Raw genomic sequence first — 27,906 nt, 5'->3', positions numbered from 1 at the left:
AATCCTGGCAGAGATCCGCGCCCAGCTGGTGGAGCAGCTCAAGTGTCTGGATCAGCAGTGCGAGCTGAGGGTGCAGCTGCTCCAAGACCTGCAGGACTTCTTCAGAAAGAAGGCCGAAATCGAGATGGACTACAGCCGTAATCTGGAGAAGCTGGCTGAGAGGTTCCTCACAAAGACACGCAGCACCAAGGACCATCAACTCAAGTATGTTACATTTCACGACGTTGTAACCGCGCAGCAGGTTACTGCTAAGAATTACACACACGCACAGTTTTTCCATCAGAAACAGCCGATGCCCGTCCATTTTAGACTGATGAAGATGAAAAGTAGCTGGTTTCCTTTTTTAGCTTCGTGTTTCAGACTGGTGACTTCCTTCCTAAAGAAAAGGAGAAGTGGAGGCTGGAGGGTAGGAAACGAAACAGGATGGCAGAGAAAGAAGTGGCAGATAAAATAATTAGTCTGGAAAGTACTAATGTAAATAACCAGTATCCTCCCAGTTTGGTGCTGTGCAATCCTCCACTAAAGGACCGTACTTTTCATTATTAGCCTTCCTTCCTTATTTCTGAGCGCCTGTGAGCTTTTTAATGTGTTTGAGAGCGAGAATCTGCACGTTATGCCAAAGATGGCCAGGTGGTGATTTTGTGCTCTATTTTGTAATGTCTTGCTGTGAGTGGATCCGTGCCCAAACAGGGATTCTCTTTCACCAAAACACAGCCTTCCTCTCTTTCTCTGCACCGTGTGTCAGTATTCCTCCTTCACTCCATCACTGATAAAGGATTGATACAGTCTGAAACTCTGTGGCTTTAGCAGTTTGATTTATTTGGCAGGTTTTTCTCGGGTGAGAGCGGCTTGTTCCCCTGTTGGGAAGGATTTGCTGAGCTGCTAGCTAATCATAAACCACACACATACACAAATTGTGCAGAGCTGCTGCAGATAAATGGAGGCAGAGGTCACTTCTCAGACCATTATGCTTCTGTGCATCTTCCTTTTTCCTTTTTTTTAAAATTTGTTTTCAAACATTTACTGAAATCCACATTTGCAGAAGATGGTTAAATACCTTTCTATATTTCAGAGCACTTGTAGAAGAAGAATTTGAATCTTTAATTACTATTTTATTACATATAAAGAGATAAAAGATTTTCCTTATCAAAAATGCATTTTTAGAGAGATATTATACTTTGGGTTTTTTTTGTTTTTTTTTTAAAGCATTGCAATGCCTGTGGCATGCTTTGGTCACAATACCACATAGATGACGTACCAAAGAACTCTTTATTCAGAGCCCTGAGTTGGATTTAGGAAGGTTGAGGTTTATACTGCAAGCATAACTAAACTTATGCTTAATAATAATAACTGTGTTATGTTTTAGCATAAATGAACCAGGCTGGAAGCTCACACCGGCACACACACACGGTAAAATGAGGTCACATTAACACACATAAACACAGACTTGCATTTTTATTGACTATTCCATTTCTGAAACAACTGCAGTTAAACAGCTTGTACACTTTAGGGCCAAAGTTGCCCACATATTGTAATTTGGGTCGATCCAACGACAAACTTACGTTTTTACATTCAAGTTGGTTTAACAGTCTTTCCAGATATGATCTCACACATATTCCCAGTTTGCACATATGCAGTACGGTCGTGAGTTTGGAAAAAGTAATGTTTTCCCATATGTCCATTATGGAATAAGTGCTGGATTGAAAAGGCCTACGTGAGTAATATATGTGTCATCATTAGCACTTTATCTCTCCAGCATGAGCGTGTCAGCGATATTTTATTGTATCTGCTGGGGATGGAACTAGTTTAAACTATTTTTATATAAATTCTTATTTAGAGCAAAGCCAGATAAATGTAACAGGCTGTGAGCTGATAAATAGGAGATGAAGAAAATGCAAAGTAAAGCTACGGCAATATGTTTCCAGTTTATGCATTTTTTTTGCGTCTGATCTTAAATTTTTTTCTTTTATTTAAAGCTGTTGAATCATGGGAACATTGATTGAAATGAAACCATGTGAGTGATTTGGAGGAAAAAGAGACACTATCTGGTGGAGCTGTTAACAACTGATAGATGTTTGAAATACGACCCAGACAACAGAAATCCTTTCTGCAGGATGACGGATGCCAGGAAAGTTGAAAACTGCTGGTTCAATCTTTAACAATGCCATATATTTAAAGTGTGTTTTATAATCCTTACAAGTCACTTGGAATAAATGCAACAAAGGAAAAATGACAATATTTGCAACATATTGGAGTGGAGGAATAAGCTACAAGTGAAGAAATACTGCAGTATATTTATTGACTTGCAACGTGAGCTTGAGGCAGTTGGCAAAACCCCTTGGATGGAAATGTGTGTATACAGCGATTAATCAAGGATGCTGATTTAAAGGGGCTCCAGCTCTGTAATCATTACCACAGTGTCATAAATCCATCATCGAACGATCTCTGGAGAAACAAAAAGCTGTGTTGTGTGTTGTGATTACGGTACAGCTGTGCATCGCCAGTAAATGCTTAGTTTTCAAAAACCATTGTGCAGGTTTGTATGGAGGACCCAAACTGCTAAAATAAACAATAAACACACAAATTTGAACTGTTCAATAAACAAATTGCTATGCCAATAGAAACACATGAAATATCGAAAGACCATTTTCCATTAAGAGACAATAAATGTGGCGTAAATCTATATTTCTATTGTCAATTTCAGCTGTTTAACTTTGTATATATAGTCTTATTTATTTCATTTCATTGTAATTTTCTGTTTTATTCATGTTGCCTGTGTATAATTCTGTTTTTTTTTTCGTTTTTCTTTTCTTTTTTTTTTTTTTTACATTTTCTTCATAATTTTTGTAGTTTGTGGATCAGAAAATGCAAAAGGAAAATAATACAGAAGTTCAATTCAATTCAACTTTATTTGTAGAGCGCCACTTCACAACAATGTTGTCACAGGGCACTTTACATACACAAATCAACATACACATTCAGAAGTGAAACTGGCATAAAAATAATGGAAAGAAATATAAACACAGGACCAATTGAATAAATAAAAATTAACGGGAAATAATAGAAAAGTAATAAACAGGTGTCTTGATGCAAAGTTAAATTGAAATAATTGAATATGAATTAATTACACTTTTTTTATTTAAAGGGAAAAAAAAGATTTCCTAATATTTTGTGTATAATTTACTAGAAAATCAATTAGTTTATTGGTCATTTTTATATTTCTGTGGGAGTTTCCAGCATCTTAAGAATTAAACTTCGCAGCCTCACCTGAAGAAACCAGACCAGCGTTCCTTTATGCAGCGTTTTTCCTGCTTAGCCTCTGAACTCTGCAGAACCACTGAGGTCTGGAGACACGTTAGCTTCTCTGAGCTAAAGCTCCTCCTCCTGTTTCTGTTCAGGTCGAATTTCTGTCGTTGCTAAAGCAATTTTTAGTCCTCATGACGGAAGAAACTTTGTAATAGATGGGTTCTTTCAAACTTACCTAAACTTTTCATGTGGCTTTCCCCTGTTATATTTCTTTCCGTTTTACTTCCCATTAACCATGACCTACTCCGCACCCTCCTTCCTCTTTTTCCCTGCGCTGTTCTTTTCTTAAGTATCACACACCCATCCAGAAACATTCATCTCCCTGCTGGGGTTAAACCCACAGTCATGGACCCTCGCACACACAGGCGCAGACTAAAAGGGATCAATAGGTCTTCTAAATGAAACTCAATTCCAACTATGGGCTATGCGGACATACCCTCAACAAACACACCCACATGCCCACACCCTCCAGCTCAAATCAATATTGAGACAGTTGCAGAGCATGTGTTTCCCTGCGTTGTATTGTGGGAGAAGGAACTAAAGCTGCAGAAAAGTGAAGGGCAAAAGAAAATAAATAAATACATGTTGTTAAGAAATGTTCAGTTGTTTCTTTTCACCCGTTTTTCCAACTTTTCTTTCATTTTTCTTCTTTTTTTTTTTCCTCCTCGCTCCTGTTTTCCTCCCAACATCTGTGCGTTAAACACACTCCTTGCATCTGCTGCTACTCAGTTCGGGTGCCACGTTGGAATGTCAGCTATTTTCCAGTTATGCATGTGTATGTTTGTGTGTTTCTTTTTTTCATTTTTTTTTCATATTAGGTGTTTGTGTGAGAGAAAGGAGTGGCTGTGGTTGCTTCTCTGCATGAGCAGGCGTTGATGGTGCTCCAAGCAATGTGGGGTGTGAGGATTGTGAGTATGTTGATTCCATGGAGACCCCTGGTATGCGAGCTATTTGGCAGACTGTACACAGCAGTGGTTCATGGGGTTACATGGTTAAACCATATTGTGTATGTGTGTGTGTATGTGTGTGTGCGTGTGTTTGCTTTGTGGATAACAGATTGATCACATGAAGAAGCCCTCACAAGTTGAAAACACATTCAAAGCCCACCTTGTGCTGAATATTAGGCTGGTCTCAGTTTTAGTAAGTTGAAGTGGTTTTGTCCCCCCACTGCCACATATTTTTCCTTTCTTTAACATCCTTGTTTCCTCCGATACTTTCAGCTGCGTATGTCTGTCTACCTGTCTGTTTGCAACATATCTCAACAAGTAATGGACAGATTTGGTTGGAGTTTTAGGTATTGGGGTGATCTGGATCACCAGGTGGGTCCAGGAATTGCTTGTAAAGGATTCTTTACAGCAGTGGTTCCCAAACTGGGGGCAGTCTCCTCAGGGGGGGTTCAGAGTTATCACGGCAAGTAAATAAAACTTGAGTTTTTACACTGGATTAATTTGTAAAAGTACTCATAGGATATTATGATGAACGTACAAGAGAGACTTCAAGTAATAAAAAAAGAGAATAAACTATGATGGAGCATATCTGTCCCACCTTGACCAGTAACAGTAATGATCAATGGTGGGTAATAATGAGACCACAGTCTTTTGCATGTACCAAAATATTATCATCTAATATAATGAAGTATGAAGCCAAACAATTTATTACACCACTTGGGGACTTTTCACCCTGAACACAAAGAAAGGTCACAGGTTACTTTAGAAATAAACTATCCAGCTATCATAAATAGCACAGTTGTTTAACTAAAACAGCATCGTCTCATAGAAAACTCCACTCACCTAAAGTAGTTTGCAGAGATTCCTGGTTTAAAATGTTTCACATTGAAGCAGAAGAATGGATAATAGTACTGACACAGTTTTAATTAATAGTTACCTACATTACAGCCACTAAAACTAAAGACGTATTTCTTGGTATGTTTCTTTGGTTCATGTGATGAGAGGGGGGGGGGGGGGGGGGTGGGGGGCTTGACATTATTGTCGTTGATGAAAAGGGGGCCCTGCTGAAAAAGTTCGGAAACCACTGCTTTACAGGATGCTTTACTATGCAGCCATTTCATTAACGAGACATGCCTGAGAAACGCCACGATGCAAATAGTTCATCTTTATTTAAATAAAATTAAATACATAAAGGAAGTAAAGTACGAGAAATTTGGCTCTATGTTAATAATTATCTTAACCTTTTTCTTATCAAGGGAAATGAAAAAAAAAAGTTTTCCAATAAAAGCTGAAATCTCAGTGCAGGTTTGGGATCCACAGCTTTCTGGGTTTTTACATAAAGAGGGTCTTCAGGGAAAACTGTTTGGGAACTGCTGCCCAAGGCGATAGTCCATGCAGTGATATGGCACAACATTTCTGTAGCTCTTCCTTTGGTCTCTCTGTGATATTTTAATGTTGACCATGTGACTGCTGAAAGTCAGAGGGTTTTAGGAGAGCTTCTACCCGGTGGTACGACCGTGGTCATCCGGTGAGGGTGGCATGCTGTTTGATACTTCTTGAAACAGCAGAGGAACTGCAGCCTCTTCTTTGTGTTGAGCAACCACTGAACATAGACATGTCAGAAAGACAGGCAGCTGAAGGAAGTTGCATGAGAAAGTGAGAGACACACACACACACACACATTATCACCACATGACCGGTGCTGTTAGTACACATCACATGGAAAGTTTCATTATCTTGGCTTAGTAATAATGTGAGTAGGTGGATTTTTTTTTCTTCTTCTTCATTTAGCCTTGTTATCATTAGTCATTTGACCTGTGACAGCCAGTACTAACCTATCACATCACCATCCATACCTCTGTCAAACACACACACACACACACACACTGTCCTCCCTAGGGCCCACCCTCTTCGCTATGCCCCTCAGACAAATCAAAGACTTTCTCTGTCTGTTTGACATTGTGTATCCTTGGGTCACTGCTCTACTTTCCCTGACCTCCATCTGTGTGTGTTTGCGTGTGTGTGTGTGTGTGATGTAAATGCCTTGCAGCTCTTTGCTCTCTCTATCCAGCTAAAGCTGCTCTTAACAACACAATGGCCTTCTTTCATCCACTTACACTCACTCATAATCCATTTTACCCACTAGATCATCCATGGATCATCCATAACTCATACTGTACTCAAACACACACGCTCTCTCTCGCTACAGTCAAACGGAGTGTGTTTACACCCCGTAAGAGTGTGTTGATGCGTCAACTGGCATTTAACAGCCTGGAATTTTTTTGACTGAATTTATGGCAAATTGAAAGAAAAATACGTACAATAGTATTTAAGTATGTCATTGTTAATTAAATTACTGCTGTTTTCAGGTTTATCTTACTTCTTTTTGTCTTTTTATCCTTTTTTTTTATTTATTTATTTCAGCAACAGCTGTGCTTTTAGGGAGTCTTACATCTTCCCGCTGGGTTTTGTACCCTGGCTGAATCCCTTGTTTGGGCTGGCTTACACTCCCTCTGTGGGTGTGTATATGTGTGTGTGTGTATGTGTGTGTGTTAGACAGAACGAGAGGTTTGTCTGGTTTGTGCTAAATCTGTCTGGGAGGTCTTTGTACACCAGTTACAGTATTGGATTTGTTTTATACCTGTCTGTGTGTGCTTTTGTAATTCGTCAGGATGAAAAAAATTAACTCAGCAGATGAAGCAGATTTGAGGCGAAGCATCCAAAATCCTAAAATACATTGTAATACTGTGTGTGTGTGTATGTGTGTATAGGAAGGAGCAGAGCCTTTTATCTCCTGTGAACTGCTGGAACTTACTGCTGCTTCAGGTGAAGAGGGAGAGCCGCGACCACGCCACCCTGTCTGACCTCTACCTCAACAACATCATCCCCCGGTTTGCACAGATCAGCGAGGACTCGGGACGCCTCTTCAAGAAGGTAACACACACACACACACACACACACACACCAGAGCTGCACTCTGGTTGGTTTTCCTAACTGAAGTGGGTTTAATCCTTTTGAGGATGCGTTGCATCCTAGCGACAACCTCCAGCAGTTAAAAGTGAAGCCTATGCGGAAGTGCGTAAAACTGCAGTTCCCCCTTCATCCACTAGGGGCTGGCTCCAAAACACAGCAAATCTCCTTAGACTCCCATGTTAAAAAGGCCAACTTCACGGCAGAAATAAATATGTTTACAGCCTGATTCAAAAATCCATTTTCGGTTTATAAGTCAGGTTTGCCTTCATGACAACTGTGGGGGGAGTGAATTTTTTTTCTAACTCGCCCGTTTTAAAATAATTTAATCTTGGAAGTTCGGCAAATTTAGGGGCATGTCCTTTTGATTGACGGGTACCGATCTCCGGCTTCAGGTAAGAAGAACGTAGAATAACTGCGTTTTTTAGCCGGTTAACAATGTGACTTAACTTTAGCCCGCTTACCTCTGTTAGCTGGGTAGCGCCCGTTATCTCGGGGTTAGCTCGGTTAGCTTTTAGCTACAGAAAGCTCAGAGTTTGCTCGATGTCGATCATCTACCATGACGCTCATGGCTGCCCTCTCACCTCCACCTCTTTGCCCATATTTGTATTTTTGAGCGAGAAGATGCGCGTGACGCTGCCAACATGGCGACAGTAGGAACCGCCCACCGAGCTTCAATTCAGCTCTTCAGAAACCTGTGGGTGACGTCACGGAGACTCCATCCATCTCTTTATATACAGTCTATGGTTGCACCCTGCTCCGTGTGTGACGGTGTTTTTTTTAATAAGAGTTTTAGCTGCTGAGTTGAGGCTTCTCCTCTGCTTCAAACAAAGAGACAGAAGGAAGGAGCCAAACATGCTGCATCTGCGTCATATTTTTGCCACGTCCATCCATCTCCCCAGCAGCTGATTTATTGACTGATTGCTCATCAGCTAAACCTTCATCCTGACCATTTTACATGGTTTGTTGTTCAAACAGAAGCCTTATTGTTGCCTCTGCTGATCTTTGCATTCCCAGTCTGAGAGATGAAAGAGATGAGAAGGAGAAAATGTGGAGGAAGAACATTTATTTAAAAAAAAAAAAAAAAAAAAAAAAAAAGGATGAAGCAAAGGGACTGGGATAGAGATCAAGAAGGTGCTAGTCATAATGTATCAGATACCGAGGCAACCCCTCCCCCTCTGAGATAGCTGTTCACCTCCACGATGGACATGTTGGAGGATTTGTTCTGTGTGAGTATCACAGTGTGAACATTGCTGCAGGATGAGGTCATTTTTGCTGATCATTGGTGCATCAAAGGATGAACACATAGACCTTTCGTCTTTTATTTTAAGTTAGAAGATTTCAGATTCATGTAAAGATCAAAGCAACAAGGGTTTGTTTTGGGTTCATGGAAAGAGAAGAATGTCATCAGTGCCCTCACTGGTGTAAGATAACCGTGTGTTTGTAGATGTCAAAGTGAAGCCGTGTGTGAATGGAATGTCACGGCGAAGGCTGCTGGTTTCCAGCCTGACAGGTTGTCTTTGAACCACATTTTCAGTCTAATAACTGGCAGTGAGGGTGCTCTCATATCTCCACCCCCATCTTGCTGCCTGTCTGATGCACCGCTACAAAACAAGACTTTCCACTTCTAGCTTTTTTAAAACTGGTTGTTGTTTGGCAGGAGGTTAGTTTTTAATCTTGTAAACGGGCGGCTCACATCCACTCGGTGGATGCGCTGATGCCTAATTAAGCGTAAAATGAGTCCACTTATAACATTTCCAGTCAGCAGCATGGATACACGTAGAGCCAGGGGCTACGTCACACGACACAGTCGGTAGTAGAGAAGTCAGCACATTTATCTCAAACGCTTTCACCCTGCGGGGATGAAAGTGTTGCAGAATGATATTCCTTCTGCATTTGGGTTTTGTGAGAGATTATGTGTCTGACACTTTGACAGTGCTATTGAATCAAGCAGTATTAATGAGCACAACTCAACCTGGGCCTCACATATCAGGGCTAATGACACACACAGGTTGCCAGTTTATGTTGTGGTCTTGTTGAGCTGGACAAGACAACCACATGCAGAATGAGAGGTCCAAAGGTCATCATGATGTTTGATAAATGGTGGGGCTCAGCCAGGCCTGATTGCTTTTTGATTGGCTGTGGTCTGGTTGCTGATACCTAATATGAGCACTTTAAAAAGTGTGTGTGTGAGACGAGCTGAGTTATCCTGTTACATCTCTGGCCTGCTACGCTTCCTTAAATCTCCCTCGTGCCACTTTGTCCCTCTGCAGCCCTTCTGTCTGTCTGTCTGATTGACCTTTCTGCTCTCTGATACTTCTCGTTACCACCCGAAACTTTTATTTGTATTACTACATCACCTGTAAATGTCCCTTCCTTCACCTCTTTTGACAACAGATGCTCAGAGTGAACTTGCAAAATTGGATTTTGCTTAGATTCTGCTCCTTCTCCAGTTTTTATCACTTTCTTTGCTTTTCACTTTCCTCAACCATATCCTATGAGCTGCACATAACTGACTGCTCACATCGAACTACTTTACCTCAAATGGGTGTTGTTTCAGTTCCATTTACAAGCTGGTCCATTTCTGAAGGCCCCATTAGTAACATGACCATCAAAATTCAGTTAGAATATGTAATTATCTCTGCTCAGTAAAGCCATGCTAATGAAGAATGGGAATCGTTTGTGTAATCTGGAGATGACTACTGAAATTGTGTGATTCAGCTAAATGTTTTCTTAATATCGAATGAAGTTTCCATCCTCAGCTACCGATGCCAATGTTGTGGCTGGTAAGACTTTTGTTCTTCATCTCGCTGTCTGGATCCTTTCCTTCCACAGACAGGCTTTCTTTAAATTTGCACCATTTTAGGATATTTCAAACTTTGACAAAGCAGCAAAACTTCACATAATAGTTTAAAATGTTCCTGTTACGTAAAGATTTTTGGGAGTGTAGGGTTAGTGACGTGCTTTTCTGGGAGCTGGAGCCTTGTATCTCTTCAGCTCTTGGTCTTTGGTGTTGAATAGTTGTTGGTGCGTGCTTGTCAACACCACTGAGAGCTTTGTGTGTCTCGTGGCATTGACGGTTCTGCCCGCTTCACATGCAGCTTATATCTTTTGCCCCATCATCAACTTTTTCCCAGAAACTAAACAAGATTTTACACAGAGAGCTCCTTTTAACCCAGTTATTTTCAGCAGAAGCAGCATCCCAACACACTTAGCAACAATTCCTGCCTGTACAGATTTACACCGTGGCTCATGAACTGTTGCTTGACCTACTGTGATCATTTATTAACTGCCACTTTCACTTGATAGTTTAACCGATAAAGATCCAACCCACAAAAAATGATTAGATATGTCCAATTTTTTAAATATCATGTCTCTATTTTTCCCTTTTAAGAAAATGTACAATAAAAAGTACCAAAATATTTGAGGGATATTCACCATTTATTACAGTGTGATTGTTCAAAAATTTGTACAGTTTAGTCATCAGCTTTGAGGTGCAGACAAATGAGATTGTGTTCAACAGGAATTTGGGTAAAGTTTGCTCCATAAATTGATGCCAAAGATCTCAGAAACTGTATGAATCCTGTATGTGACTCTGGGTTCTTATGGGTTTAAGTCTGCTTGCAGAAGTAGTTCTCTGTAAAAGAATTTATCAAACTCTACCTTTTAAAGTATTTGGAGAACCTCAAGGGTCTCTCTTTGGCCCCCTTGCATCTTATTAAATACTTCTACTCAGCTCTGTGGGACAGAAAACAACATCAGATGACTGTTTTCATGCACCATACAGCCACATTTGTTTAATTCAGAGTTGATCACTAAGGTCTTGTTTTCAGAGTTTTGTTGAGTTGCTGCTAAAAAATCTTTTGAGATTTGATAACATTCATCACTATTTAATCTAAACGGACTTTTCCTTTCATCAGAAAATATTTTAATGTGCTTATTGTTTCCAAACCAAAATTCAAAGTAGTAAAGTTTCCTGATGCTTTCTGATCTCTTTAAATCTTACATCGTGTGCAATCGGTCCGTTACCGAAAGCAGCTTGATTGGCGTTTCCGACGGCCTGAGAATAGAGACTGTCATATTGTGTCCTTTCTGTAAGGACCCTGGAAGCACGTCTGGGATGTCGGACTACATAAATAAAAGTGACTTGACCAGACTTTTGTTGCTCTCTTTGCATAAGAGTTGAATAGTGCCCTTTTACTAGTTTGGGACACTCCCGACATATTTATGCAAAAGTTTGCGAAGCGCTATGAATGCATGCGTTTGTTTGCGAGTGTATATTTATATGTGTGGAATCTACTGATCAATGGGCTGCTGTCATCAGTCACTAGTGGCTCCTGGCGGTTATGTCTGGAGAATGGTTGTGCCTGTCTTGCTCTCCTTCTTCCCTTTCTTGTCTCCTTTTTTAATCTTTTTCAGTTTGGTTATCTCGCTCCTTTTTTCTTTGGCTCTGTTGTCTTCTTGCCATTTTCTGCTATCAAGTAGAGATTAGTATCTGTGGCCTCTGTGCACATCCATCAGGTCCATTACTGCTTTGCTCATTTATCTGGATTAGACAGTTCTCCACTCCTGCTCAACGAGGTGATCTTGTCTGGATTCCTGATGGAGGAATGGTTGATCACATGTCTGAGTGGGTATAGATTTGATTAGCTAGCAGAGATGAGCAGGTAGGTGGACACTACAACTGCATGTTATGACATAAATCTAATTGTTTGGGCTGTTTATTCACATTAGACTTCTTTTCTGTCTCTTTTCAGAGCAAAGAGGTTGGAGTGCAGCTGCAGGAGGACATGATGAAAGTTCTTAATGAGTTATACACGGTAAGCAAACCCCCACCTGCCATCACACTCACAACACAGCACATGAGTTTATAATTGCATGTTTATGTTTTTTGGAGAACATGAAGGGAGCTTTGTTGTCAACTTAGGGTGAGCATTACGTTCCTCATAAGTGTTATTGGATCAAAAGGACTTTGACCTTTTATTCGAAAAGAAGCGATTTAAGTCTAGACCTAAACAAGTTTCTGACCACATGTACACAAGAACTCGGCGAGCAGCTTGGTTACAAGGAATTTCATGATGGAGTTGCACGAGCAAGCCGATCACAGAACAGATTTTAGAGTAAAGGGGTTTGCATTTGCTGGATCGTTTCTTGAAACTTTCTGCTTCCTGCAGAGACCCTCTAGTTTTCAATTTGCAGCATCATCGGATGAGAATTTGAAATTGTCTGAAACTTTGATTTACGAGCAAAACGAATGACATCAGCCTCCGTTCTGCACAGCTAATTAGAAAATGATACTGTTCTATAAAGCTAAACGGGGATCATGTTAAACATTAGACCCACTAAACCTCAGCCTTGTTTTGAGCTTTTTTTTTTTTTTTTTTTTAACATTGTCACAGTCATCATCTGGTTCCACATGCTCCTTATGCTGCCAAACGGACTCAGGCAGTCACACTGTGATGCACTTTTTGCATTTGTGGCTTTTTTTTTATTATTATTATTTATTTTACTAAAGCAAGCCTGTGTAATTGCTCCAGGTCAGCTAAACCCATAAAAGCAAGTCTTAGGTGTAATTACAGTCTATACTAAGATATAGAAATAGATCTGGTTTAAGTGGTGCTCACTGGACAGAGCAGTGTTTCTGTCTGCAGTGTTGTTAAAAGATCTGAGCAGAGGAGTGTAATGACTCCTGCTCTGGTGGTGATGGCCACGCAAATACAGCTGACACTACACAAACATGCCCATTTCCTTCTTTTAATTCTTAATGTTACACTCATACTGTCTGAGTGCCATCGTGTGGGCTAGCAAAAGCGGCTTGGATGACTCGCTGCTTGGAGGAAGCGCTGCTTGTGATCAAGAGTCAAAAGTGAAAGGAGAGGGACTCTGGGAAAACACACAGTCATGTTCATTGACAAAATCTCAAACCTTTTTTTTTTTTAACAGGTGATGAAGACGTACCACATTTACAACACCGAGAGCAACAATGCTGAGTCCAAACTGAAGGAGGCGGAGAAGCAGGAGGAGAAGCAGATGGGACGCTCCGGGCGGCAGGAAGACCGCCAGACACCACGCTCCCCTGACACACTGGCCAGCATCAAAACCGACGAGAAACCAGCTCGACGATCCAGTGTCAAAAAAATCGAGAAGATGAAGGAGAAGGTGAAGGGGGTGGGGGAGGGGAAATTGAAGGCATCAAGCAGAGAGAAAAAGGCTGCTTCTGAGTGCTTCACCTGTTGTCACACAGACTTGTGTGTGTATGTGTGTGTGTGTCTCATGAATGATTTATGAGAGCATGACTGGCTTATTGCTAACCTTGTCAGCTACAGCTGGAGCCTGTCACAGCAACACGGTTCCCCACCTCTTATCACCCCGAATCAATACTGAGGCATTTCACTTTAACACCTATCATCCCTCTGTAATCCTCCCTCCTTTCTGTCGCCACCACCCTCTTCCTCATCCTTACCTGATTCCTTTCCTCCTCCTTTTTTTTTTTTTTTTAAATTGGTATTGTTCTGTCTTTCTACTATCTCTCTCTCCCTCCTATCAGAGGCAAGCTAAGTACACAGAGAACAAGCTGAAGGCCATCAAGGCCAGGAATGAGTACCTGCTGGCGCTCGAAGCCACCAACAGCTGCGTTTTCAAATACTACATCCATGACCTCTCCGACATCATTGATGTGAGTATAAACACGCTGTGCTACTCTGTGATGGAAGCTGGTATTTGTGGGCTGTGGGAGTTTTGTGTGTATCCCGTGTCCTTATATTTAAGCCTGCAGTTGCCACTGGGTAAGTCTCTCCAAATTAGCTTCAGTGTTTCTAATGAAGGCAGCAAAGTGGTCATCCTCTATCGTTTTTGTCCTTTTCCTGACTAAGCTTTCACACAGAGTTTGTTGTGACTGCACATATGAGCAGCCTGTGGCTAAACATTTTGTAACAAGAAAGGAGTCAGTTTTCTGTTTGACAGGAACATTTCTCTGCCTGCTGGACCGCTCAACAAGTCAACACTGAGGGAGTTTTTATTTGTTTTTGTTTTTTAACACAGTTGGATTTAATTAGATTGAAGTGGGTGGAAATCAGACTTTTAGCACTTTGTGAGTTATTTTTAAACAAGAAGATCTGTTTTACAGTCGCTGGACACGATGCTCACATGTTGCATGTGAAGGATGTGACTGGATGCTACTGATAAAGGAAGCAGTAATCACATTGTGTTTCCGCCATGCTGGGAGATCTAAACTGGTTTCTCGTTCATTGCAGACCTAACTGTTAGAATTTTTCAGCTTGTTCACATCAACATAATGTAACATGGATCATTTTCAGTCCCTTAAATTTAGTGATGAAGGAGGGGACATTAGTGATAAATGTGGCATTCAGTCATTTGCCCAGGGATATTTGAACATCTCCTACTATTATAAGAGATTTGAGCTCTCCGACTGGTGGATGAGCACATTGGTAGAAATCAACGACATCAGTAGTCATCAGAACTGATTTGGATCCGGCTTTTGTTTCAATTCGGTATTTTGTTGCCTATCTTCTCTCTGTTTTTCTTGTCTGTCCCAACTGTAGAAGCCAAGGGTGCAAAAGATAAAGCTAATGTGATTTTAACCTATGTCTGTCTGATCAATTATTTATTTTTAATACGCATTTGTGAGAGGTGGAAGAGTGAGTGTCACCAGACAATTTGAATTTCCCTTTTAGGGATGAATAAAGTCCTATCAAGCTATCTATCTAGCTGTCTATCTATCTAGCTATCTATCTATCTAGCTGTCTGTCTATCTATCTATCTATCTATCTATCTATCTATCTAGCTGTCTGTCTATCTATCTATCTATCTATCTATCTATCTATCTATCTATCTATCTATCTATCTATCTATCTATCTATCTATCTATCTATCTATCTATCTATCTATCTATCTAGCTATCTATCTATCTAGCTATCTATCTATCTGGTTATCTATCTAGCTATCAGGCTATCTATCTACCTATCTATAAGCTAACATGTTTTAGCTCTACTCATTGCTAAAAGTGTTAACTTCCATATGTGCATGACTGTGTGACAGTGCTGTGACCTGGGCTACCATGCCAGCCTGCACCGCGCCCTGAGAACCTACTTATCTGCAGAGCAGAATGTAGAAACATCAAAGCACACTGGCCTGGAGACACTGGAGGGCGCAGCAGAGAGTCTGGAGCCCAATGGGGACAAACAAAAACTGATGGAGACCTACAACAATGTGTTCTGCCCACCAGCTCGCTTTGACTTTCAGTCCCACATGGGAGACATGGTTAGCTTCTAATGTTTATGTCTGTGTCCAAAAATAGTCAGTTGGTAAAAAATCTGTGTTCTAGTTAATTGTTCTCTGCATCGTAGATGGGAATGATGTGCGCACAGCCGCCGCTGGAGGTTGAGCTGCTGCAGAGGTGCCAGAAGCTGCAGTCCCGCCTCTCTACTCTTAAGATTGAGAATGACGAGGTTTGCTTTTCTTAAGCTTTGATTGTGCATTTAATGGTTTCATCTTTTTACACCTTATTTTCTCCTGGCCTCTGCTCATCAGGTGAAGAAAACCATGGAGGCCACTCTGTCCACCATTCAAGACATGGTGACGGTGGAGGACTACGACGTCTCCGAGTGCTTCCATCACAGCAACAGCATGGAGTCTGTCAAGTCCACCTTTAGCGAGTCATATCTGAGCAAACCCAGCCTGGCCAAGCGAAGGGCCAATCAGCAGGAGACGGAACAGTTTTACTTCACAGTCAGTACCAGCAAGCTTTTTTTCAGTAACCTTAGTAGGAAATAAACCTCTAAATATTCAATTCTGACTCCAACTTATGTGTTTGAATACTTTGTAGAAGCTTAAGGAGTTTCTGGAAGGCAGGAGCCTGATCACCAAGCTGGAGGCTGAGCATGATCTCATCGAAAAGGCCATGGGAGAGAGTGAGTGTCCTTCATACCTTTTTGGTTATTTTCGTTGTTTCCATCAGTGGGAGTGCAGTAGGATACCCCATCTCTGCCCCCCTCCCCTCCAAGCAGGACAGATTCAGGTGAAGATCTGCTGCCTGGAGCAAAAACAGGGAGCAAATCAGAGAGATGAGGTAGTGCAGAGGGACGCATTAGAGTCCATTCAGTGAAGCAGAATGACTTTAGTTTATCTAATAATCACAAGCTGTGTGCAAGTCAAGCGCTAGGTCACGGAGACACTGACCATATGTGCATGCAGCTGCAGTCTGAAGCATGTGCGTATGGGCTGTGTGTTCCTGTTGGTCAGATGTCAGTGTTTCCACAACCTTACAGGAAAACCTCACTTGTATTGTTTGTGTATAGCTGAAGAGGAAGTTTGTTTCCCTGTTTCATCTGAAGCTGCTTCCTTATGTGTCCTGTTCCTGCTCTAACAGCCTTATCCCTGTGTCTCTCCTCTGTCATAAACTTCTTCCCTCTCATGCTCCTCCTCTTCTTCCTGTCTCTCCCTCCTTTAGGTCAGAAAACTGACTGTTGCATTGCCAGGTAGGTGTGGTGAGGGAAGGAAATATGCACACACACACACACGCACTCATAAGCATGCATATACCATCACAGTGTTAAACACTGATTCCTTGGCAGACGGGGGTATTATTTCCCTCCTCAATGTTTATAGATAGTCTCAACACATGTGCATATGTGTCTGTGTGTACAAATAGAGCTTTACCAGAGTGGTGAATATAAATAGACGTTTTCTGGAGACATAATGACAGAGTGCTGTTCTTTCTTTCCCTTTTTTCTCTCTGTGTAGTGGAAGGAGAAACTCAACAGTACGGAAGCAGGTAATTAGCTGAGTGTGTGTGTGTTTCAGAGTGGCTTCTCAATCAAAAGCTGCTGCAGCTTTGGTTTTAACTCACCACGTTTACTCAGAATATTCTTGCTGGTGTATAGCTTGTGTTTGCATCTAGATGCCTAAAATATGCGGTTTGTTATGCGATAACTCAGATAAATCTGAACCAGAAATGTATTTTTTCATCTGCAGTTAATGATCAAAAGCCAAATTCTTCATTGGGGAATGTCATGTTTGTAGCCCCCCCTTGTGGATATGCCATGAGCTCTTGCTTTACAGAGAAATCAGTTTATTTTTCCTAAATTTCACATTCTACTTTTAGCATATTAAAGGCATGGTTTGATTGATGTCATTTGTTATACATATATTTATCGTATATGTCTTTAATATCCTAACCTCTTTGAGATTTATATAAAAAACCCAAACAAACAAAGGAAAAGGAAAAGGTGTCGTCTCCTAGCAACAACCGGGTACTGCACCCACCTTCTTCTCCCAGTGCCTGATACCATTCTTCTTAAATGTGTGCGGCGATGCATGTGCAGGCATGTACGAGGAAAGAGATGCGTTCCGTTGCCCCCCCCCCGTTTAATTTCAATGCTTTCAGCTAAACTGGAGTCAATTCTCTCTGCAACATTTCAGGACTCAAGTGAAGCCATTCCTCTGATGGTTGAGAGCTGCATCCGCTTCATCAGTCGCCATGGTGAGGAAATTCTCCAGCAAAGCGATATGTTTAACAACAGCTCTTTTCACTGCGCTGATTGGTGGGCTTTTTTATGTCAAGTGTGATTGGTTGTTGGTTGTTTTGAACAGGAAATTGGACCAAAATTTTGGCTTTTAAACTTAAAACATCCAGACTGATGTGGTTTTAAGACTCGTGGTTTTAACACATCTGTTTATGTACAGGACTGCAGCACGAGGGCATCTTCAGAGTGTCAGGCTCTCAGGTGGAGGTCAATGATATCAAGAATGCCTTTGAGAGAGGTAAGACTCTGATCCAGCAGAAAACAGTATTTAAAAATAAAAGTGGTGTATCTGATGCCCTTATCACCCCCTTCCTCCTCCCTCCCATCCGCATATAGGTGAGGACCCGCTGGCAGGGGACCAGAATGACCATGACATGGACTCTATTGCTGGTGTACTGAAGCTGTACTTCAGAGGACTGGAGCATGGTCTTTTTCCTAAAGAAGTCTTTCATGACCTCATATCCTGTGTCTGTAAGTCCTCATGTGTGCCTTGTTTGATTGTCTGAGTGATATCTATGGCTTCACAGCTATGTTGTTTTGCAGCAATGGAAAGCCTCCAGGAGCGGGCAGTCCACATTAAGAAGGTTCTGCAATCGCTGCCCAGTAAAACCCTCATCATCATGAGATACCTGTTTGCCTTCCTCAACCAGTAAGTAGCTGGTTATTGAGAACATCAAGAACTTAGGGCAGAATATCTAAACGTATGCTCGCAGATAAAGCCTTTTAATCAGTCGTCTGATCAGTGTGTAAAAGCGATCAGATCTGATATTTCCAATAATAGCAGCTTACAATTCACAACAGATTTGACCTTCTCACACCACTTCCAAACATCCTCTAACCTTTGTGAGAAGTCAGCTGCACGAGAAAAGGTCAAAAAGCACATCGTTGAAATCCTAAAGGAACTGGAAGCTTTCCTAATGGAGAAATGATTAAATTTCCCCTTCCGTGTTTGTTTTTACAGTTCGATCTCGCCTCCAGCTTTTCAGTAGAGTCACATCAGGGACAAATGCAGCTATTAACTAGAAGCAAACTCAACAAAAAAAAAGTAGCTCTAATCTTCTCGCGATACAAACAACAAAGTAGTCAGAAAGCTTGCGTGCACATTTAAGTACATGCACACACACACACACACACACACAAACACACAGATACATGCATGCAGATTTAAGCATTCCATGTTGTCTGGATTCATCTCTGAAACCAAGACAAAACCCTCCTGGAGGGGGAGAGTTGACATTTGAGACTTCTGGGTAAACCAACTGGTCCTAGACGGCTCACGTGGAGACAGTGGAGCTCCCACATTTACTTTAGGGATTTACAGTCAGCCCAGTGCTTCTGCTGCTTTTCACTCCCTGAAACACACACACACACACACACACACACACACACACACCATCAGAATCTCTCTGTTACCACAGGCCTGGGTGGTGTTGGAACTACTGCAGCTAGTTACTCAGATACTGGATGCATCCACAGTTTTCTCCCCAGGATGATTCGGGCTATAAACGACACGTCGTGATTGTTTGTCTTTGTGTATTTCATGTAGAAGTGAGAGGGATGAGATAATGTCCTTAAACGACTCTGCTTTGCCTTCCACTCAGCCTGTCTCAGTACAGCGAGGAAAACATGATGGACCCCTACAACCTGGCCATCTGTTTCGGCCCCACCCTGATGTCTGTCCCCGAGGGCCATGACCAGGTCTCCTGCCAAGCTCACGTCAACGAACTCATTAAAACTATCATCATCCACCATGACACCATCTTTCCTGGGCCGCAGGACCTGCAGGGCCCCATATACACCATCCCCGGAGCAGGAGATGACTTCTGGTGAGGAAGGAGACTAAACTGTGACGTGTTATTTAGTGTGAGGAGACTGAGGGATGCCCTTGTTCACGATACAAGGGGGTTTGGAGATGAGGAGGCTTTAATTATAGGAAGGCCAGGCTTTAGGGACAGTCAGGGAACAATGTTGAGAGGGGGGGTGCTCAGTTTGTTTGCTCCGCTCAGGGCCAGAGGGCCATGCGGATCAGCTTACTCTCAATCATTCAGGAGATTAAAGCAGCGCCTGACCACATCAGGCCGCGAGGGCTCAGCCTGCACACACCACAGCGCACATAATGGCTAACTTTCAATTTTATTGTAATGGCAAGCTATGGCACTAGTTATTATGATTACTGCCACTCACTGCAGCTGTTTAGACTCAAGCTGTAGCTTTCATTCTACGTTGTAGAAAATCTAGACACGATATTCCATTTGCAAGCAGTAAGCTGGCTTTGTTAAACCAGGGAGGCTTTTTTTTCATGAACTCTGGAAATTCGCAACCTGTAATTTCAGAAACTGCACACAAGTGAAATTTAACCCATTTGTAACTGAAGCACAAAAGCTTTGTGAAGCCTAATAATTGTGTGAGGACTTAAAAAAACAAACAAACAACTAACTAGGATCTTGTTTCTCAGCTTTCAGGTGAATGTACTAGCAGGAAATGAAACCTTTTAGTAGATTTAATCTCTTTTTGCCCTGATGTTATTCCACAGCGGTCAACAGAGCGCACTGAAAGCTGAAACCTCTCAGTTTTTGCTTCATGCATCTGTTTGATGCTGAGAAATAGAAGAAAATTCTCACATTATAGAAGCTTTTTATTAATCAAAGAGTTGAGTCAGAAAAGTGATGGTTTTGTGTAAACACGCTTTCATCACATCAGGCTCTCTGGATACAATTCCATCTGATCTTCACTGAAAGATTTAATCACTTTCGACATTTGAATATTAAAAATCTGCTTTTATGAACACCAAGACATAAACTAATGAAATGATCAATGAGGATTCGGTGTTTCCAGAATAGGTAATGTTGTGAAAACTAAAGAAATGTGATGAATAATGGAGATTCTCAGATTTGGGAATTTAATTAGCAGAAAAAAGGAGGAAAACTTTTTCCAAAAAGAAGGAATGCAGAAAAAGATGGTGAGTTAAAGATGCCCCTGCAGAGAAACACACAGCGTTTGCAACACCGTGATGAACGTATGAGGTGAATTCTGTCTGGGTAGAAGATCATGAGCTCAGGCTGTTAGTCATTAACATCTGATCCAGTCTGAGACTTTCACATCCTCTAAATGTCCTTTGTCTCTGACTCCGCTGCAGCAACAGTCCGCTCTGTGAGCCCCCCCCTGTGGAAGACGCGGAGCCTGACACTGTCCCTGTCAGCCAAAATAGTGAAGATGGTGCGTAATAAACAGTTTCCCCTTGTCACCAGTTCATGAAATGTCATCCTGCTTCTCACCAGCTAGTGTTGTTTTTACGCTCACATCCTGCTCAGTAACCTGTTAATGACAGTTTTCTTATTGCTCAGGTATTTCTAACTTTCGTGCATCAACAGATGCAGCAACTAATTTGCTACGCACTAATTCAACTTCCTCTCTCTTCTTCCTCTCTTTTACCATCTTGATTTGCCACCGGCACCCCGCTTCTCTTACTTCCCCGTCTCCATTTGTCGATCGGTGAACCTCAGGCTCATTGGCTGTTTCAGAGTCTGAACCAATTGAAGCCATCGCTCGGTTCGACTACACCGGCCGAACCAGTCGGGAGTTGTCCTTCAAAAAGGGCGCCTCTCTGCTTCTGTACCAGCGAGCCTCTGACGAGTGGTGGGAGGGAAGACACAACGGAGTGGAAGGACTGGTGCCGCACCAGTACATTGTTGTTCAAGACACGTAAGATGTATTCCAGTTTCATTAGAATAAACATCCTGTGTTAGAGGAAGAAAAAACAGCTACATGCTTTTATTTATTTGTAGTTTAGTTTTAAAAAGTCAGAAACTTAAACAGGAAAGTTGTCGAACTTTGGATGACAAGTCTGATCAAAAAGTAAACAGATGTGGAAATCCCCGTTGCTAAGGAAGCTGATCTGCATGGTAACGCCAGCCTCATTCCTTCTCATCTTAACCTGAGCAATTACTGGTTTGTTTGAAGACATGAGCTGATTTTCAACTTGCTTCTGGGATTTTCCAAGTGCTACTGTCTGAATGTGAAAGATATATACACAATGGGAGGATCACACTGATAATAGTTATTATTCATGATTAACTTGCTCTGTGACAGAGGTGATTGGTAAAATAAGACATTATAGTTGTAGAAATCAGATTAAAATTTGGATTAATTTTTAATTTGCTGCTGTTGTTGTTTTGTCTTAACATCACTATAATTTTGAGAATTGAAAACCCAACTGGGTTTATTATTTCTGTTATCTCTGAAGTACAACCAACACCGACTTTTAACCACTTCATGCACCAGTAAAATGTTTCCTGTTTGACAGGAGTGAGCAGTAATTACTCAGTAATGTCAAAGTAAGCTTAGAAATACCTCACTGTAGGATCTGGTTTTGTTTTTTTGTATTTTACATTTTTATTTAAACGGGAACAAAAGCATTAAAGACATTTCTTCAAAAGGCAGATAAAGTAGATGCTTCTACACACGTTTCTACTCAAGACTGGTTGCAACTGGTTAGACTTCCAGAATGAAAGTCAGGCAAATCAATACTGAAATACAAATGCTACATCATTTTATTTAATAATTTATTTAATTACAAAATGATTTTGGATTGTTTCAGGACCGATGTGGGACGAGGAAGTCCAAAGCCTGATGTTGACAGCAGGGACCTGCTGGAAGAGCGGGTGTCCACTAGAGGAAGCGCCGCCTCTCCGACTGGAGCTCACGTGGCCGACATCTATTTGGCCAACCTCAACAAGTGTGTTTATATCATATGCTTGTGTTTCAGTGAGAACTTTCACCACAAGTCCATTGGTCCAGCATTAATCTGTAGTTTTCTGACTGTTGACTGTAGTTCATTTAGTTACAGTTAATGTTTTACCGCTAACAGATCGAAGCTACGTCAAACGTAACGGCATCATTTTGTCTCGTTCAGGTTGAGGAAACGACCTGAGCCCGGGAACATCCGGAGACCGTTCCGCTCAGAGAGTGACGGTTCAAGTCCAGGAGCCAGTGGTGGAGGAGGCGTGAGAACTGCTTCCCTTCCTGTAGGTGGGGCTTTGATAAAAGACACCGGAGACAAACGGCCAGTCAGCGCTCACAGCATACTTAACTCAGTGACTCGCCACTCCTCGCTCAAAACTAAGGTACTGTAGCAGTGTCTTCGTGTAATGACTTGTTTTTGCATTTGAAAAGCATTTATTGAGATTTATTTGGAACATTTAGGTGGAGAGTCCACAGTTACGGAAGACAACTCCAGCTGGACGCTCCAAGAGCTTCAGCAACCACAGACCTCTGGAACCGGAGGTTATAGCGCAGGTGGAGCACAGCTCGCAGGTATTGCTGCCATTTCACCATTACAGCACTCACTACAACTGTGTGCTCATGTGTGTATGTACTTGTACTTACGTCGTGCATGTTGCAGGACATGCAGGACTCTGCAATGACTGAGCTCAGTAAGATGGAAAGGCAGACCGCCTCCAAACATACGCACACCCCCGATGTGGTCCTGGACACACTGGAGCAGCTGAAAAGCATGGGTGGTGGTGGCGGTGGAGGAGCTTCGGAGCCTTCCAGTCCGCTCCATTCCCGTCTGATGCGGGACAGCGAGGGGAGCTCGTCGCATGTCCATCCGCTACAGCGAAGCGCCTCCTCAGCCAGCGACGTCCCCTCCTCATTCCGCCCTGCCAGGAGCCAGCCCCGGAGCCCACTGCCATCTGCCACGTCCCCCTCTTTGTCCTCCTCTTCTCTCTCCTCGTCTGTACCTTCCTTCAGAGAGATGCGCCCCCCAGCAACAAGACCCAAGCCGGTTGTGTTCCCAAAGAGCGGAGGCGGGAGTGGCAGCCCAGCAATGGGCTCCCCAACCTCCACTGTCCCTCCGACGCCTCCTCCCCCTCCACCCGCAAGCCACGCACACTCGCTCGCTCACACCCCTCCTCCCCCACCTCCCCCTCAGTCTAATGACAAATCTTGCCCAGCTTAAGTTGAATCCCTGAATCAGAACCATGAAATTTCTTCTAATAAACTCTTGATTCTTACAGCTCTTTGAAAAGGTGCCAGAAAGCACTTACTTTGTTTCACATAGGATTCCTAACCCACTACTCACATGTAGCATTGGTGTCCAGGCAGGTTCTTAAGATGCCATCATTCTCTATCTAGTGTCTAGAGTCTGCCCTCTCCTGGCAGCTCTGCTTTACTACAGGTTAGCCGTTGCGGGGCCAAGACCTTGCAGAAACATTTGCTTTTCTTGCCATTGCAGAGATTCCAAAGGTGGCCAGATTTTTAACATCTTTGAGAAGGGAGCAGGACTCAGGGTCCAGATCTGTGGCACATAGAACTTACAACTAGTAGCTTGTGATGTATGACATTGTGTGCGAGTGGGTTTGCAAGAGTGTTACTTGCTTTTACACACAAATCAACACGGGGATCAATAAGCGCTGCTTGGTTTATGTATAGCAGACATGAGAGGGTTCTTTTTTTTTTTCTTTTCTTTATAATGACCCTACAACTAGCAGAATGGATAGGAGCATTTGCTTTCTGACAACAGACTGTGAACAGCTGTGATCTTTGCTTTGTAGAAGTGAAACACTGATTTGCTGCTTCAGAAGTTGAAGACTGGAGTTATGGGTGGATTTCTGGGATGATGAAAGGAAGAAAAGCTGGGCCAAATATCAGTGTAGCCGTGTGATCAAAAGCTTTATTTTTTTCCTCCAGTGTTATGTTTGTGAGTTGATTTTTCTTATTGCTGTTTAGTACTAGTGGCACAACAGGAGCGTAACATAAACCCAACAGTATTTCTAATTCCATATAAAGCAATAAAAATAGGGACAGCTGGTAGTCTGTAGCATTATGCTGCTTCTCTCCTGAGGCTCAGCTGTGTGATTAGGGGACCACTGAAAAACCCAGCATTTTTATACGTCTTATGTTGGACTGTACACACAACATGCACATTTTCCCCAAATGTGTCTCGGTGGTGTTTTTTTGTGGCAGCTAAAACGCCTTTCAGGTTTTCCTTGCATGCTGGGGCCATGCACAGCAGCCACAGTAGCAAACTGGCCGATTTGCATCAGCTTGTGTTTGTAGTACCAGCTATAAAAACAAATTCAAAAACACACTTACATGTTGCTCCTTTTAAACTATTTGCTTTACAATTAACAGTAAAAAAAAAAAAAAGAAGGGGGTTTGATTATTCTAATATTGTCTATGTATATTTGGTAATCATGATAACTGGTAGTATGCATAGATAAAAGCACAACCAACCACCTCATCATCTGCGTTCTTAAGCCAACGTTAGTTTTTTTATTCCCATTTATTTTACAGTTAAATCCACAGGACCCGTTGGTGTAAACTGTGTATCGGTCTCTTTGCATGTTTGAGCACAAGCATGGATAAAGAGCATGTATGCGCATCACCTCACCCCCTGCCTGTGCATCCTTAACGGATGCCACCTCACCGCGACTGTCTGAAGACAGAGAAACAGTTCTCTAGTGTTCAGCAGTCGTAGTGCTGAAAGAGAAGAAAAAAAAAAAACCAAAAAGACGTTCACTGTACACATGTTATACAATTAAATGCCTGCAGGGAAAACTGAAATGTGGTCTTAATAGGTTGCTGTGGCAACACCAGTAACAGGTCAGCTGTTTGAGGAGAAAGGTGATCAGGAATAATTGGAGCCATTTCCTAAATTATATCTAGTCATGAATTAGAGAATATATGAGGGATTTTGCAAACACTAATACAAGAAACAGACGCATCCTAGTAAGAGTAAACTGAAAACATCCTTCTTTTTTTACCTTTGTGAAAAGTTAATGAATTGACTTTACAGTCATGTCTGATCATGTTTCCTCTTCTCTACCTTTTTCCAAAATATACAGCACACACTGCATTCCTGTAATGAACTGTAAAGTTGTTTTGTTTTTATCTCTTTGTGCATACCTGGTGAATTTGTGTTGCTCTTACCTCATCATGACAACTGGAGGGAGACCGTGTGTGCTCGTGTACGTTTGTGATGCAGAAGCGTTAGCTCACACATACAGGTGTGCATGTGGGTGGCTGGCGTGTGTGTGTCCCGGCTGTGGTGTGAAAAGGAGCTGGGACCTTTATTTGATGTCAAGTCAATCATTGTGCACTTGAACAACTTGGCTTGCATGTGGACTAACTGTGTGGGGATGATGTGTTGGAGTTGAATATTGTTACATATGCATTTTTGTGTCAATTTGCCAGAACTTAAAAAAAAAAAAGAAACTGTAATGTCAAATCTATTTATAGTTGTCTCTGTATTACTGGAGAATCCTGTGTTCAGATGTACTTTGTATATACAATGTTGTACATTACAGAGGTACACTTTTTGGTACAGTATTGTACAGTAATAGCAATAGGGGTTTAATCAAATAGGCCTTATATAATTCTGTGTAGTTCTTGTAGTAGATGTTTTTTAATAAACATGGCTTGCTATAAAGACTTGTGTCCTTAATTTATTATCATGTATCTTATATTAATGTGCAGTCACCTCATGACCACATATTGCACATTACAAAGATGGAGGCAAGGTACAATTTAAAAGCTTAATTCACCAATTGTTGGAACTGCCTTTAGTAAACCTTTGAGTGTGTTGATAAAAGAAAACCTTAAACCAAACAGAGTTCTTCTGCATTTAGAATAAAAGTTCTTAAACAGACTTTATACGGTGTTTCTTTGTGTACTTTAGTTCACTACCATGACACACAAAGTGTTCAGTTTGATGCTGACAAATCTGGATTAGACCAGACAGTTGAAATAAGGTTTATTTTTGCTTTAAACTCGGCTTTATTTGTATAGCACCACTTCAAAACAATGTTGTCACAGGACACTTTACATACACATCATTTCAAGCCAATTCATACCTAGTCTATAATAGAAACAAACTGATTGCATCGAATCATGACTTCGATCCAATCCCCCATCCTGAGTGTGCATGTGGCGACAGTGGGAAGGAAAAAACTCCCCTTTAACAGGAAGAAAACTTCTGGCAGAACCCGACTCAGGGAGGGCAGCCATCTGCCTCGACTGGTTGGGGTGGAGACGACAGGAAAGACAGATCAACATGTACAGTTGCACTTAACCAGAAAGACCTGCGGAAAAAAGGAGATATGTATATATATATATATATATATATACATATGTTATAATATATTGGAGTAATAGAGCGAGGTACTTCTCATCAGGTGACATTCCCATTGCTACATAAGTAATGGATGGCTAGTATACCCATAACTATAAGAGCAAAGAGCATAACCAGGACAGTTGGGTCCCGTATATGCAGACTCCGACTCAGGAGATGCTCATATCTTAACTATAAGAATCATGGAAAAGGAAGGTTTTCAGTTTGATCTTAAAGGTGTGGAGGAAGTCTGCCTCCCAAACCCACGGTGGGAGCTGGTTCCATAAGAAAGGAGCCTGATAGCTAAAGGCCCTTCCTCCCATAGTACTCTTCGAGACTCTGGGAACCACAAGTAAACCTGAAGTCTGAGAGCGAAGTGTTCTATATTTATTAAATGAAGATTAAATGTTTATTTCATCTACCACATCACAGGAAAAAGCAACAGAGACTTCGGAAGTAAGTATGTAATTCAGCAGATAAACTGAGATAGTTTACAGGAAATGAGGTTGAGAAAAAGGGACCTGAGCATCTCTGCTGTGAAAATGCAAAAACCACAGAAAATGTACTATTCAACAAGTTCTTGTATAGACTTCTGTGTGTAATGGCAACTTCTGAAGTATTTTTTTTCTGTACAAATTTACAGGGAGTCAGCCATTGTCCCATGATGCACATGGTTTCAGTTAGCAGTAATTCAGATGCAAAGAAAAAAAAGTCAGAATGAAGTATTAGTCTTTGAATAAAGAGCAACTGGAAGGCCTGGTGGGATGGGGAAGTGGCAGAAACTACTAGCAGATGGCTTAGAAGGAACATAATTAAAAATTGAGATGTAATTAATAACTAAATCTTTTTAATGTTCCCCAAAGATTTTAATGTACTTGTATTTCTCCCTCTAAACTGTATAACAACATTAACCTGTTCAAGCAATCAGAAAATATGTGTTTGCCTATAAATCCCAAGTCTTAATATCGACAGTGGGAAACTGTTATTAAACAGCAATGCAGAACTACAGTCATGTAAAAATTGACAA

At 41.7% G+C, this 27,906-nt stretch overlaps 1 protein-coding gene across 2 annotated transcripts in view; it reads left to right on the top strand.

Moving 5' to 3' along the window:
* srgap2 (SLIT-ROBO Rho GTPase activating protein 2) overlaps nucleotides 1–26,131 on the top strand; it is a 59,442-nt gene extending 33,311 nt beyond the window's left edge. The window contains exons 2-23 of one of the 2 annotated variants that reach the window (XM_079242560.1): nucleotides 12–204; nucleotides 7,025–7,187; nucleotides 11,981–12,043; nucleotides 13,167–13,382; nucleotides 13,771–13,899; nucleotides 15,282–15,503; nucleotides 15,590–15,691; nucleotides 15,774–15,971; nucleotides 16,069–16,153; nucleotides 16,693–16,720; nucleotides 16,986–17,016; nucleotides 17,664–17,724; nucleotides 17,928–18,005; nucleotides 18,104–18,238; nucleotides 18,311–18,416; nucleotides 19,369–19,593; nucleotides 20,904–20,983; nucleotides 21,271–21,469; nucleotides 22,365–22,502; nucleotides 22,680–22,890; nucleotides 22,970–23,080; nucleotides 23,178–26,131. In XM_079242560.1, the coding sequence (XP_079098686.1) occupies nucleotides 12–204; nucleotides 7,025–7,187; nucleotides 11,981–12,043; nucleotides 13,167–13,382; nucleotides 13,771–13,899; nucleotides 15,282–15,503; nucleotides 15,590–15,691; nucleotides 15,774–15,971; nucleotides 16,069–16,153; nucleotides 16,693–16,720; nucleotides 16,986–17,016; nucleotides 17,664–17,724; nucleotides 17,928–18,005; nucleotides 18,104–18,238; nucleotides 18,311–18,416; nucleotides 19,369–19,593; nucleotides 20,904–20,983; nucleotides 21,271–21,469; nucleotides 22,365–22,502; nucleotides 22,680–22,890; nucleotides 22,970–23,080; nucleotides 23,178–23,726 (3,323 nt within the window). In that variant the 3' untranslated portion in view covers nucleotides 23,727–26,131. Of the gene's footprint in view, nucleotides 1–11; nucleotides 205–7,024; nucleotides 7,188–11,980; nucleotides 12,044–13,166; nucleotides 13,383–13,770; nucleotides 13,900–15,281; nucleotides 15,504–15,589; nucleotides 15,692–15,773; nucleotides 15,972–16,068; nucleotides 16,154–16,692; nucleotides 16,721–16,985; nucleotides 17,017–17,663; nucleotides 17,725–17,927; nucleotides 18,006–18,103; nucleotides 18,239–18,310; nucleotides 18,417–19,368; nucleotides 19,594–20,903; nucleotides 20,984–21,270; nucleotides 21,470–22,364; nucleotides 22,503–22,679; nucleotides 22,891–22,969; nucleotides 23,081–23,168 lie in introns of both variants that reach the window. The other variant, XM_079242559.1, reaches the window with a different exon arrangement.
* The last annotated feature ends 1,775 nt before the right edge of the window (nucleotides 26,132–27,906 follow it).

The sequence above is a fragment of the Telmatherina bonti genome (assembly GCF_933228915.1).
Source record: "Telmatherina bonti genome assembly, chromosome: 6".
In the NCBI taxonomy this organism is placed as follows: domain Eukaryota; kingdom Metazoa; phylum Chordata; class Actinopteri; order Atheriniformes; family Telmatherinidae; genus Telmatherina; species Telmatherina bonti.
The sequence above is the reverse complement of the archived record's forward strand: the minus strand, read 5'-3'. Positions and strand labels throughout refer to the sequence as shown.